Source organism: Centruroides sculpturatus, unplaced genomic scaffold (assembly GCF_000671375.1).
Source record: "Centruroides sculpturatus isolate CEXI.00-Female unplaced genomic scaffold, Cexi_2.0 scaffold134, whole genome shotgun sequence".
Taxonomy (NCBI): Eukaryota; Metazoa; Arthropoda; class Arachnida; order Scorpiones; family Buthidae; genus Centruroides; species Centruroides sculpturatus.
This window is the reverse complement of record NW_019384368.1, coordinates 482,511-496,524: the sequence shown is the minus strand read 5'-3', so window position 1 is coordinate 496,524 and position 14,014 is coordinate 482,511. Positions and strand designations below refer to the sequence as shown.

Here is a 14,014-nt window from a genome sequence, read left to right as displayed (position 1 = left end):
CGCCGTCCGTAGCGCCACGCTACGGAGAGATTTCTATCGTCTGGACAGTATTATATAAATTATATATAAATTAGGTACTGTACATATAATTATATATTAATTATATATAAATTAGGTACTGTATATATAATTATATATTAACTTAATTTATTGTAACTTTATTATAATTAAATATATATTTTTCGCCGTCTAGCGTCACGCTACGGCGAGTTAGGCGACCTATCGTCTGTCCAGTACTGTAATTTTATACATTTCTTGTGAAAGAAACATTTCTTATTTAACGGCCATAAAAATTATTTATATTAAGGATGTCTCCAAAGGTCAACGAAGTTTTCGCAGAAAAATAATATCAGAAATCGCGGCCGCGGTTTGATGCGCTGTTCCGCGACGAAACCAAGCTTTAGCAACGGGCGTAGTCGAACGGTACACACTCGGTAAGCAATCCTACAATTTTTTGTTTATAACGTAGTTTATACGGATTATTTTCAAAAAAATATACGTATTTTGGAAATGTTGAGTCGAATTAGTCTAGAATCGATTAATTTTATGAAAGAAAACCTTTCAAACAGCCGTAGTCCGTAAACTATGATTCCTACAAAATTGATTCATAAAGAACGGAACGTATCTACCGTCTTATAGGGGGATCTACTGTATTTGTTTATTTTGAACAATCCGGATAATCGAAAATCTGGATAATAGAGGTCCGGATAATGGAGGTTCTACTGTATATATATATACACTGTATATATATATTAAGTCTTCCCTCTCTTTGGGCACTAAGACAGCCTTTTTATCAAATCCACTATGAGAGACCCGGGATCGAATTCGGACGGATCGAAAACCCCAGGAATTTTTCTCGGGGCGTTATAGGCCTACGTTTATGGGGACTAGGCAAATTTGAATTAGGTGGCCCCACATACAGTATTCACTTCAGACATTTTTCTTCGAGGGAATTTTTTGAGGAAAAGCTTTTTTAAAAATAAAAGATCGGCTTGGGGCCGTCCCGTTGGCGGGGAACCAGGCAATTGCTCTTTTTTGCCCACAGGATAACGCGCCACTGGCAGGTTCGACTAGATATGTCGGGTCCCGCCCGTCACTACTCGGCCTATCCATTATAGATCCTGTGTAATCCATAATTGACTTTCTAAAATGGCCCTCTTAGTGATCACAGGGCGAAATAATTTAATGTTATAAATTTAAGTAAATATCGTACAAAATTATACAAAAAAAATTATAATTTCTTTAAATTATATTTACGCATTCTAAACAATTAATATAATTCGATTACTTAAATTATCGCCATTAATCGATTAATCGTATAATAAAATTTTAGTTCGTATATAATCCGAGAGGTGTCGCTAGCCAATTTTTTCGACCAGATGGCGAGAAATGTGTTTAGTTTGACGTGTTCTTGCAGTCGAGCGATAAGCAAAAACCATTGAATTAAAAACTCAATTGCGTAATAAAAAGGTGCGTTTTCGCTTCTAGATAATACAGAAATAGATAAATTTAAGATATTTCCGATAATTGTGCAACTGTACGTTGACTTTTGTACCGGAATAAAGTTTGTACACGTGATTTGCGTAAGAATCTTATCGAAATCAATTTATATTTTAATTAAAATGTCGTATATTTAAAATGGATATTGATGCGGGCGTAAGTAATGTTTCGTGCCAGGTTTTACCTTTGCGTATGTTAAATGCGATGTGTATTAATTAAAGGAAGTGACTCTATCCTCGTGTTTTTTTGTTTGTTTGAAATTGACACTTTTTCGGTTTTTAGTGTCTTCCGTATGCATGCTGATTCGTAATAATCAGTATGACGGCTTGACCGTTACAATGTGTCAAATGGCACCTTTTATACTAAATTATGTTTCCGTTTTTAATTTTTCGTCATTGATTTGCCTAGAAATAGTTTAGACTTCTTGTTAATAATATTTATCATCTATTGTAAGTAGGGAATTTTCGTATTAAACAATAATTGCAGAAAGGTTTTTTTCCATTTCCGTCTTGGGTTTGGTCGACCTGTGGCGAGGATGCCGGACGTTTACCGGACGGATCGTTCCTCAAAAAATTTCCTAGGCTTTTTGGTCTTCCCGGATTCGTTCTGTTTCTCCTGGTGCGGTGGGCCGACTCCTTAACAGCTCGACCCATCGTTGATTGTGAACGGGCCGAGAAAAGAGAGAGGGGACTTGGTCGATTAAAATACGATTGGTCCGCAACCCACGTGCTCTCCAAAACTCATAAAAATATATGAATAAAGCTATAGCCTGTGCACTGAAAGAGTGGGATGTGAATTGGTTCTAGTGGGAAGGGTCAATGTTGGATGAAAGAGGTAGAAGATATAGAAGTTGACACTTGGATCACAGTAATAAGATTTGTAAAACAATAAAATCATTTATAATAACAATATAAAAACATTTTAAAAATGTAAAACAAAATAGGAGGAGGAGATCAAATTCATGTCTTGACTTTCACACGTCTTTCATCTCTTTTGTCTGACGCCACCTTTTCTGCTCAGTATGACTTATGTCTACTCTCAATATGGAAAAGAGAATGGTTTAACTCTGTATGTACTGTACTTAGTAAAGAAGCATCAATACATATACAGGTACAAACCCACTGCTTCTACAAGTATTAGACTGTTAAGTAAACAGCTGGCAAGATATTTTAGTTACCTTTATCTTATCTAGGATCACTAGATGTTTATTTGATAGTGTCAAATGGGATAAAATAAGGCATCAAGAAAAAAAATCTGATACTTCGACATTAAGTTTCTTTGGTCCTTGTTGTTTTCTTCAGTGTGAAAACAAAATGAGAACTTTTGTATTGCTTACTGACTAGGGCAAGAATGATCAATTTGATACTTAAATGCATCGAGTGCATTCCAGTTGTATAGAAGATAGATAAAATAGATTCCTTTTTTGTTGTGGGCAGAACTGCAAACATGAGGACATTTATTAGAATTGTTGAGTACCTAAAAAAAGAAAGATTGATGCAATTGACATTTTTATGTGTTCTTACTTTTAATATTTATGTTTATTTTACAATTTTTAAGACTTTTATGCCTACAGAACTTTAATTTTAGAATTTTTATATTGTCTAATGGAAGTTTAAATTGTGTCTGATGGCTTCCAAATTATATATAATTCAGATTAAACAATTACTTAAATTCATTCTATTTTTTTTTTTCCTTTTTAAGTTAAATAAAACTGCTAGAATAGGAAAACTGAAATATTAATTAAATTGACATTATATTAAAAATTGAAATGTAAATTATTGAAAAAAATACTTGTTTTGTGTGTATATAACTAAGTTTGAAACTTTTTTCTTTTGTTTTAATCGTTTTTGTAGGATTTTAACACGAGTCCGGCCATGAGTACGATTACGTGTATGTGTCTGAGGAGTGTTATTAACCTCGGGAACAGTATTATTGGCGTCAGTATATTAGCCATGCCGTATTGTTTTAAAAAGGTAACTATATTTATTTTGAAATAAATTAATAATTACAATCTGAACCTTGATTCATGTACAGAATTGCATTAACCAAGGTGAGCTTGTAAGCAAATACACTACTTTTCTTTTACTGTAATTCATAAAAGAAAGTTCAAAATGATAACATGTATTACAATGTGATTTGTTTCTGATTAAATTCACTAAGGTACAGGATGGTTAAGGTATCCGAATCAAAATTTTTTATTAAGTCTTAAATGGATGAATGGAAATCGAGATTTTCAGAAAGCATATCTCCACTTATGTTGAACATATTGAGTGCTGAAACTGGCAGCAGAAGCATGACAACAGCCTGAAAGAAAATGGTGTATTCTTTTTGAATGGAAGAGTATTTATTTATTATGTAAGTGGATTTTTGCAAAATTTGTTGAACAACTTGATGATGTGGAACTGACACAAAGTTAAATCATCAAAGTTACTCCATCTTCTGGACATCCTCTGCTGGACGTCAGCAAGATGGAGTAAATTACCACACATTACAGGAGTCAATGGAGATAATACAGAGCTTTTGTGAGGACTATGTGATTTCCGAGAACATAAGGATACCATGATCTTTGTCTGGACTTTTTTGTGGGACTATCTTAAGGAAAGAATGTACTGTAACAAACCATTCATGATTAACATCTTAGGGAATAACATTAGGAATGAGGGGTTAAAACATTGATTGTGCAACATTGAGATGCATTATCAATAACATGCAGCAAAGTGTTGGCATATGCCTGACAGAAGGTGACAGCCATTTCCATACTTGCTGTGATGTAATGCATGATGCATTCAACACTTCCTGAAAATTTCATCAATTTCTATTCATTTGTTTAAGATTTATTGCATCAGATGTTAATTATGCAAAGTTCCTGATATCTTGATATTTCTGTGTGACTTCTTTTTCTGTGGACTGTTTGTTGTTATAGTTTAGACAGTTAGTTATTTGCAAAATTTGTTATTTGTATCTGCTAAAGAGCTTTATACTGTGTTTACAATATTTTTAAGCATTTTGCAACCTGCTTTGCAGAAATTTTAATTTTATGTTGAATAAGTTTTTGTAACCTTATTTTATTGGAGATGTATCCAGGTGGCTCCAAATATCAAAATCAATCAACTTTCTTACTTTAAATACAAAATTTTCAAATAGGTTAACATATCAAGATAATGATATTGGTTCTGGACTCCTTTTTATGGACTATCTTAATGAAAGAGTGGTCCTTCTGTCCAAGCCAGGTTGGTTGGAATCTTCTCGTTAATATGTTACTATAACTTGGATAAATGTATTTATCCTGTCCCTTTCCTCTAGTTAATATATTACATTCCCATTGCTACTTACATGTCAGACTAATCTGACTGAGTGAACATGGCTGATTATGACGTATACTGTAGTCACTTCTGTCATTTGCATCCCAGATAGGGCCTTGAAAAGTTTTTCTCACTGTCTTTACTGATAATACAGACCTTAATATTCTTCCAATTTCTTGAATAAGATAAGGCAAATTCTAAATAAAAAATAGAAAACAGACTTCGGTTATTACATTAATAACAAATCTGGCTTCATAAAATTAAATTTATTAGTTACGGAAAATGTTACTTGCTCTTAACATTGATCTATTCTGTATAAATAGTCTTACAGATAATGTTTTAAAAAATGGTTGACAAGAAAAGTAACATTCTTTAATTCTTATACATAAATTTACATACACTTTCCTTTATGTGGGTTTAAAATATGTGGCATTGACATGTTTGTGTAAAATATATAAATTATATTTTGGATGCATTTAGAATGTGGGTGGAAATTTATTGACTTGATATTACTGTTGGCATACAGAATTTCATCACTTTTATTCACAACTTAACATTTATTTAAATATTTTATAAAATAATAGTGTTTTATCCATTTTCAAATAATAATATAAATCTATGCTTTAGCAGATACAAATAACAAATTTTCATGGATGGTCTTGGTTGGATAAGTTGGATCCTGTTTACACCATCCAACCACTCTATTGTGGGCTTAGCCAAACCCATGATGGGTCTGAAGAAATGTTTTCTTGTACTCATGGGACAGAAAGAATGGAAATATCCTGTTCAAACTACTTGTGAAAATTTCTGATGTTACGACCAGAACCAGATCCTCTCACAATAGTAGCTGATGCCTGTAATACATTAGTCAACCAGTTATCTATATTAATAAACATTATTAATAGAATCATTTTTAAAAAATTTATATGAAAGTATTAATGAATTTCTTATTTTTTAGTGTGGTATTCTGCTGAGTATATTATTGATAATTGCCAGTGGTCTTATTACTCGAGCCGCTTGCCACTTACTCCTCAAGTCAGCAATTATGGCTAGAAGAAGAAATTTTGAGTTTTTAGGTTAGTGTTTCACAATTTTCTTGACATTAAATTGTACAACTAATCACTTAAAAATGTAAATAAATGTCACAAATTATTTTCAAGAAAAAAATCAGAAATTCTTTAAAATATTGAATTGTGAAATTGTCGAGATTTTCCAATATTTTATGTCATTATACAAATAATAATAATTATAAAATTATTATTTTAATTAAGGAAATAATTTGTTGTTGAAAGCACTTTAAAGTGCTTATTGGATCAGCCTTAGCTTATAAAATATTTAGAATATCTTCAGAATATAAGAAGATTATTAATAAGAAAATTTTGCTTGATTGAAGTTTTCCTATAAGTATCTAAGTATTTTTGAATGCTTCTTAGCTCATTTACAAGATTACTTTCAATCCAATGAATGTTTAATCTTTAAATATTCACAAATATTGATGCATAATAATTTGAGTAATTAGAATCAATTTGTAATGAACTAAAGTAAGCTCAAAAATGATTAGATGTTAGATATTTGTAGAATAAATTGCCAATAAAACAGAATTCTATCATCATAGCTTTCAGTATATGACATTAAATAGCATTTTAATTTTAGCTTTTCATACATTTGGGCCCACTGGTAAACTCGTCGTAGAAATCGGGTAAGTCGATATTTTGTTTAAATTTTCCAAAATTATGAATAAAATAACTCTGTTAGTATTTTGCTCTTACAGAAGAATTTGAATATCTTATAAAGAATTTTGATAAGGTGCAAGATTCATTTAGATAAAATTTTCTTCCACACAACTAAAACAAATAATTATTTATGGTTTTAGTACCATTATCTTTGAAGACTGACATATGAGTCTGCAAACTGTCTCATGTACATGACAACCAGAAAGCTGATGCAATAAATCAGCTTGTTGTTTTGTATATTTTTGTTTACATAACAAATCAATGTACCTTTGTGTACATGCTAAATATTTACACACTTGCATATTCATTTTCAAGGATATCAAAAGTAAATTATCAAAAAAATTATGCTATTTAATGCATTATTTAGTAATAATAATATACAGTCTGGCAGTAAAAAATATTAAAACATTTTTTTTATTTTTGATTTGAAAAAAATACTACAAATTGCAATGACTGTGGTGTATTTTACAAATCAGATCACTCGTTAAATAATATCTGTGCACAAACTGGGATTGAAACACTCAGTTTTACAAAGAATAACTTGAATTGGCTGAATTTATTGAATTAAATGGTTTTTAATTTATTATTATTATTATTATTAAATTTTCGAAAACTAAATTGATAAATAATTAGTGAAATAATTATTTTCCCTTCATTGATTTTTAACTTATATTTGAATGCAAGTTTAAATCCCTTACAATAGAATAAAACATCTGGAAAGTATTTTGGTGTAAATAATTTTTTGAACTCCTCGTAAAAGGTACGATATTATTCTCATATTCGGTATTCAGGGTGCATAGTAGACCCCACTTAACTGACAAGTGCAGATAGCTACAGTTATGAACATGATGTATAGTTATAGTAACACGACTGTGTATTACTAGACAAGAATACTGGCAACACCCCAGTGGTAAAATTTGTAAGCTAGCACTCCCATTTTAAAAACAATGAACAATAAGAAAAAACTCTGAGTCGTAGAGTGTTACTGATTTAGTAGAAAAGGAACACGAATAATGTGAATGGAAAGTGTGAAATACTAATGTGCGTGTCAAGCACAGACGGTTAAATGTGTATTTCTGATGTGTTCATTCATGTGTTCTCATTCATTTTTCTTGCATTTAGTTATCATGTGTATTTTTCATTATCCTATGTCTTTGTGCTGTATTTATTACTGTGTTTGTATGTTGCTTGCATGCCAATGTATAAGGACTTTACTATGCATCCTGTATAGTTATTTCCTGTTTTTGAAGATTCAATGTATGATTCTCTAAAGAAGTTTTTCATATACACTATGTTGTGTTAGTAAATTTCATGTTTTTTAAAATGTTTTAAGACTTATTTTGTGTCTTAAAACATGAAATTAATAAAATTTTTGTGATAATGAGAATTTAATTTTATAATATAAACAATTTATTTTTAGTTAATGCTATTAATATATTTAGTATTTATGTTAATTTAGTTAGAATTTTAATAATTGAATATTTCATTTTAATATCTGATTATTTATTTAGAATCATTGGATTTCTTATTGGAGTTTGTGTAGCATTTTTTGTAGTAGTCGGAGACTTAAGCCCGGCCCTTATTGCTAAATTTCTAATGGTTGAAGTAAGTAATTTTTCTGCAATTTAATTGTGAATGGTAGCCAATAGAATTATATATTATAAACTAATTATCTTAAGAGGAAGAAGTAATATCATAGCATTGAGTTGAATGGCTATGTCATAAGATATTCAATCATTTTGAAAGATCTGGTTCATTGGACATGATCGTTTTAGATCAAATTGATTCATTTCTTGTCCTCAATAATGCTAGACAATTTAGTGCAAATCATATTTGTTCATAATGAATGAAATTGAGACTAGATAGATATAATTTTCCATGTTTATACTTCATATTATTGAAACCAATCCAATTAAAAATGTGGTGGCTTAATATTGTTTCACACTATAAAATCAATTTAATGACATTTAACACTTATATCAGATTACCAGTTTATCTTGAATGTAATTAAACATGTGCACTTGCATAGTTATATATGCACATGCACACACAAATATGATTATTTACACATACATAAATCACTTAGTGTTATATTGGATAAATTGAAGAAATATGGAGGGTGGAGTAACAGCTCAAATTTTATATCTCAAATATGATCAATAATATAGCAAGGAAAGTATTACTCACTATTCTGGGTTCATCACCTGGACCTAAAATAAAGTATGAAAAGAGAGTTTTACTGTTATGCTATTAGATTACTTGCAGTATCTAATAGCATAACAATAACAAATTCAAATAAAAATTGAAGTATGAGATATATGCCTCAAGGCTTAGACAAATGAATTTACATGTACAGGCTGCGAGTCTCATGTACTGTGCTTCACTTGTAGATTGGTATCAGTTTATTTTGCATTAATTTTTAATTAAACTACATTTGCAAAAATGCTCTGTGAGGTACTACTGGTAATCAGTCATTGAGGCACAAACCTTTTTAGTGAGTCACACAAGTGATACCTTGTGGCAATTAACATGTTAATAGAAATATTTTAAAATCTCTCGATCTAGCTTAGAGGTTTGAAAATGTTTTCCACTGGATGAAAAGTTTCCATTAAAATAGAATGTTCATGGCTTCTGTAATTAACTTTATTGTTTATTATTTCACTAAAAAACTGCAATTAGAATGTATCAATATATTATGTTACCTTAATCTGTTTAACATTTTTATTACAAAAGTTATTTAATTTCTTTTGCAGAATACTTCACAGCTAAGAGCAGAAATATTAATATTTTTAGGTTTATTTGTTGCTTTTCCTCTTGGACTTCTAAGAAAAGTGGATAGTTTAACTAGTTTCAGTGCCATGTCTATAGGTTTTTATATGTTTTTGATTCTAATTGTAAGTATCATTTAAATATAAAGTGTTATATAAATAATAGTATTACATTTATATAAATATTAATGTATAAAAATATAAATATTATTTATATAAATAATAGTATTATGTGATATTTAATTTAGCAACTTCATCATCCTGTATTGTGTAACAAAAGTACTGATTTTAGGTTTGATAGGGCCTTATTGTTTGTAATAGAGAATGATCTCTGTAATTATGAAAATAGTTTACTAAAAAATAAGTATTTTGTTTCAATAATAATCAAAATATTTTATGAAATATTTCAAAATCGTTGAAACAATATGTGACTAAATGTTTTAGATTTTGAAATTATTTAAACATACAGCTATTAATTCAAGCAGATAAACTGTTGATTTTTCCTATATTTTTTTTATAGAATATAGAAAATATATATGTACTAAAAATTATTTATTAGTAATTCTCAGTGATACTAGACCACTCAATAGCAGGGTTCTAAGCAACTTCTCAGTTTACAGATAAAAACTTTCAGACACGGGTTTATGTCAGTTATGCCATAATTGGGCACATTGTCTGGTAAAGAAGCTTTAATGCAACTTGATAACCAAACCAATGATGTGATCTACTTCAAATGAAACAGGTTATTGTCAGTTTGATTAACCAGTTATTATTAAAGTCGTTTTACTGGGCAATGTGCCAAATACTTACTACAGGTGGCTGTCTTAGTGTAACAATAAAAAAATTCAATGTAAAGTAAGATATTGGAATAAATATTGCAAGACATAAAGTTTTTATAATACAGAAATAAATTTACGTTTATTTTATTGTTATTGTCTTAATTTATTAATTTATATTTATTTTTATGTGTAGTTGTATTTCCAAAAAACTATTGCCATATCTGATTAAAATTTAGAGATGAATATAATTTCTCCAATGCTAATTAGACCTTACTTGATTTTTAGTTAATTAATTAATGCCAAGTGATCTTTTAAATATTGGACTATAGAGCTTAATGTTAGCCCAATAATTTAGCAGATTGGCATTAATTGGTATAAGTATATATGATGTAATATTTTAATGCAATTAAAATTTATTTCAAATAATCTACATAATATAACTCTAAATTTTTATGTTAGATTGTAGGAGAAGCTTTACCAAAATTGTTAGCAGGCAGTTGGTGGAATCAAGTCAACTGGTGGCAACCTGCTGGATTATTGCCTTCTTTGCCTATATTTTCAATGGCTCTATCCTGCCAAACGTAAGTAAAATGTTTTAAATATAATAATAAAAATTTTCCACATTATATAAAAACATATTTGAAGATGTTTTGTGTTTTTGTTGATTTGAACTAATTATTGTAATAGCTTGTTTATATTAGTGAAAAATTCAGATTAGAAAGGTTACATAAAGAGAAAAGGAAGTCTGAAAGAACTACAAACAAATATAGTAAGACCCTGCTTAACACGGGGGATGCATTCCTAGATGACAAAACACTAAATGAAACAGCATTAAACGAAGTCATTTTAACATAGAGTAAATAGGAAAAGGGGACCAAAAATAAACAGATTTTACTTTAAGTTATTTTATATTAATTTGCATAATAATATATGCTAAATAACATAAACATATGCACACATAAGTGTAGTGTAAAGTTCATTATTTGTGATGAAGGTTTTGGCTCTTCTGAAATTCTTGTTTTTTGCAATAAAGTCTTGTAGTTTCATCTGTTGCTTTTTTTCTTTCCTTAAGCAAATATTGGTAGTAGAAGATTGCATTCAAAATGCCTCATTTTGCTTTTGCACTCCTTTCAAAATTTGGATCATTTGCTACAGTTTGATCAATGATTTTGGGTATCATTACCAAACTTTTACTAAGGAAATCTGTAGCAAGTTCTTTGGGTTCTTTGTTTTCAGAATCTCTATTTTCCAGTTCTACATGAATTCCTTGTTCTGCTAGTTCTTGAAGGTCATTATTGGTAAGGCTCTCACCAGAAACCTGCAGTAACTCCTCAATATCCTGCTCATCTACATCTCCTAGTCCTGTTGTATCAATTAGGTTGACAATTTGGTAAACGGTAGGCTCTTCTTGTTGAGAATTCTTGGCTACCTCTGGCCATACATTCTTCCACACTTCATTCATGCATTTATCAGTTAATTCTTGCCAAGTGAAATCAATATTTCTTATTGCATCTATGATGATATATTTTTTCCAAAATTGCACCACAAAAACATAGATTTAAACAAAGTAAGTGCTGTGACGAATTGTCACCTTCTGCCAATTGGTTTGTGTTTGGGAATAATCATATTATATATGAATCAATGAAATGCTGCGATAATTTAAATTAGCATAAATTTTAAGCCGTTTTTAAGGCTTCAAGCATACCACATTATATCAAATCAGTGTTAATCAAGACAGTGTTAAGCAGGGTCTTACTGTATATGTACCGTACATACAGGGTCCATATTGCCATCTTGCAGAAGCAGTGACCCTTTAAGAATATGCACGTGAAAAATTTTCCATTCTGTTTTAGTGGAATACCCTGTATGCACATTCAAACACTTCTTATGTTGTATTTGAAACATATATTTGTGTTGAAATGTATATTTTATATTACTTTTACAAATTCACATACATTAATAAAAGGTTACAAAAGTTTCAATTTATAATAATAAAATTTTATTGTTTTATAGACAACTTTTTGAATTTTTTGATCCATTAAATGATCCTTCTTTGAAAAAGATGAATTCTGTCATTAATGGTGCAGTACAGATGTGCTTAGCTGTTTATATATCTGTAAGTATCAACACTTATAACTAAGATATATTAAACATAATTTTATTTGTAAAACAAATTTATAATTTAACACTAAAAAATTTGCTATTGAGATTTTGTGGGACATTAAGAGTCAATCTATCACATCCTATATTAAAAAGATTACAGTAAAATAGCAACAGCACTTGTTTGATTTGTGCATGTGCATTTGCATGTGTTTTGTGTTTGTTTGTGTGTGTATACAGACAAACATATATATAATTATAACATATTGGACAAAGCTAATACATAGCTAAATGTTCAAAACCAAACTATCCACACTTTTCCAGCAAAGAATTTATTCAACCTCAGGCAGGCTTAGCTGCAAAATTCAAATATCTGATATTCTAAACTAGAATGCTCAACATGTTATGTGATGTTATTTACAAATTTGAAATCAATGAAATGTTAAGTTTTACATACTTTTTTTTTATAATATTAACATATAATATACAGATATCTTTTGTATAACACTAGTTATGTTCCAAAAAAAGTGCTATACTATGCTAATCTGTGCTATATGAAACAAAGGACAAATGCAAAGCACAGGGTTATGTTACAGAAATTAGCAGAAGTATGCTATTTTTTTTTTGTTACTAAGAGAAATATGTTTATTAAAACAATCGATAATTTATTTCCAATCAATAATTAATTAACAAGCACAATTAAAAAGTACTATATTACGTGTCAATATTAATTTTAGTTAAACTAGGGTGTTTCTTTTTATGAAGAAGCGTCATCTTGGCATTTTTGTCCATCTCAGTCAGATGTATCAGGAGCATTTTCGTATTTTTTATTTGTATTGTAAAAAGTTTTTATAGATGATGAAATAAAAATACGTTATTAATCAAAAATTTGTTCAGTTGGATACTGAGCGGCATTTTCCAGAATTTGTGTTCTAATACTGAATTGTTTGAGCACCAAGACAACATTGTATTTTTTTCATCATTTTTACAAACGAAGTAATTATTCATGGGCCTGTAATACCTACATTAAAAAAAAAGTTTAATAACACTTACACTTACCTAAAAATGTTTAAATAAACTTCACTAAATACGGAGATTTAGTGAAGTTTATTTAAACACGAAGATTAATCTGTAAAAAGAAAATACAGTGATGGTCTTAAGGGCTAAAGTGTGAGAACAATGACAACACTTGGTCAATAGGAATGTTAGTTCAAGTTTTTTCTTCCTTTCCTTATCAATTTTCATTAAATTAAACCTGATGAAAAGCACAAACTAATTTGAAAATTTGAATATTCTAAAATCCGTGGGCAAATTTGAGACGATGCGCATGCTTACTTGAATAAAAGATATTTATAAATGATGAAGTTTACCTTTAAAAATTGTGAAATTTTGTACAGAAAATTTCCAAAACTGTATTAGAGCAAAATCAGAAGTCGTTGTATGGGGGATATCCTCAATTTTCAAACCTTGTATGAAAGATACTTGTATATATGAATAAAAGAAAACTCAAACAATATATGATTTTTAACCTTTTACTTTTCTTTTGCTCTAATAGTCATATTAACCACTCAAACTAAAGCTGGAATAAGATTTAAATCGCAAATTCAGTTAAAATTGGTGTGTTCATCATATATTAATTCTAGATTTAACTCCTGAATCCAAATTATGATTTAATTTGTCACTAAATGGTGAATTAATTTCAAATTACAGATTGGCATGTGCTATTTGAATTTAAATTCTTCATAAAATGGCACAAACATTCAATTTTTATAATGATTTTGAGCTCTTAGAAGTTGAAAATATGCAAGATGAAATTGTTTAGAGTTACATTG

At 29.5% G+C, this 14,014-nt stretch overlaps 1 protein-coding gene across 1 annotated transcript in view; it reads left to right on the top strand.

Annotated features, from left to right (window-relative positions):
- The window catches only part of LOC111613127 (putative sodium-coupled neutral amino acid transporter 10), a 50,156-nt gene that overhangs the window by 2,706 nt on the left and 33,436 nt on the right, over nt 1-14,014 (top strand). The window contains exons 2-8 of the mRNA XM_023354450.1: nt 3,354-3,473; nt 5,761-5,878; nt 6,456-6,501; nt 8,047-8,140; nt 9,289-9,429; nt 10,542-10,663; nt 12,096-12,198. Coding sequence (XP_023210218.1) covers nt 3,354-3,473; nt 5,761-5,878; nt 6,456-6,501; nt 8,047-8,140; nt 9,289-9,429; nt 10,542-10,663; nt 12,096-12,198 — 744 coding nt within the window. The remainder of the gene's footprint in view (nt 1-3,353; nt 3,474-5,760; nt 5,879-6,455; nt 6,502-8,046; nt 8,141-9,288; nt 9,430-10,541; nt 10,664-12,095; nt 12,199-14,014) is intronic.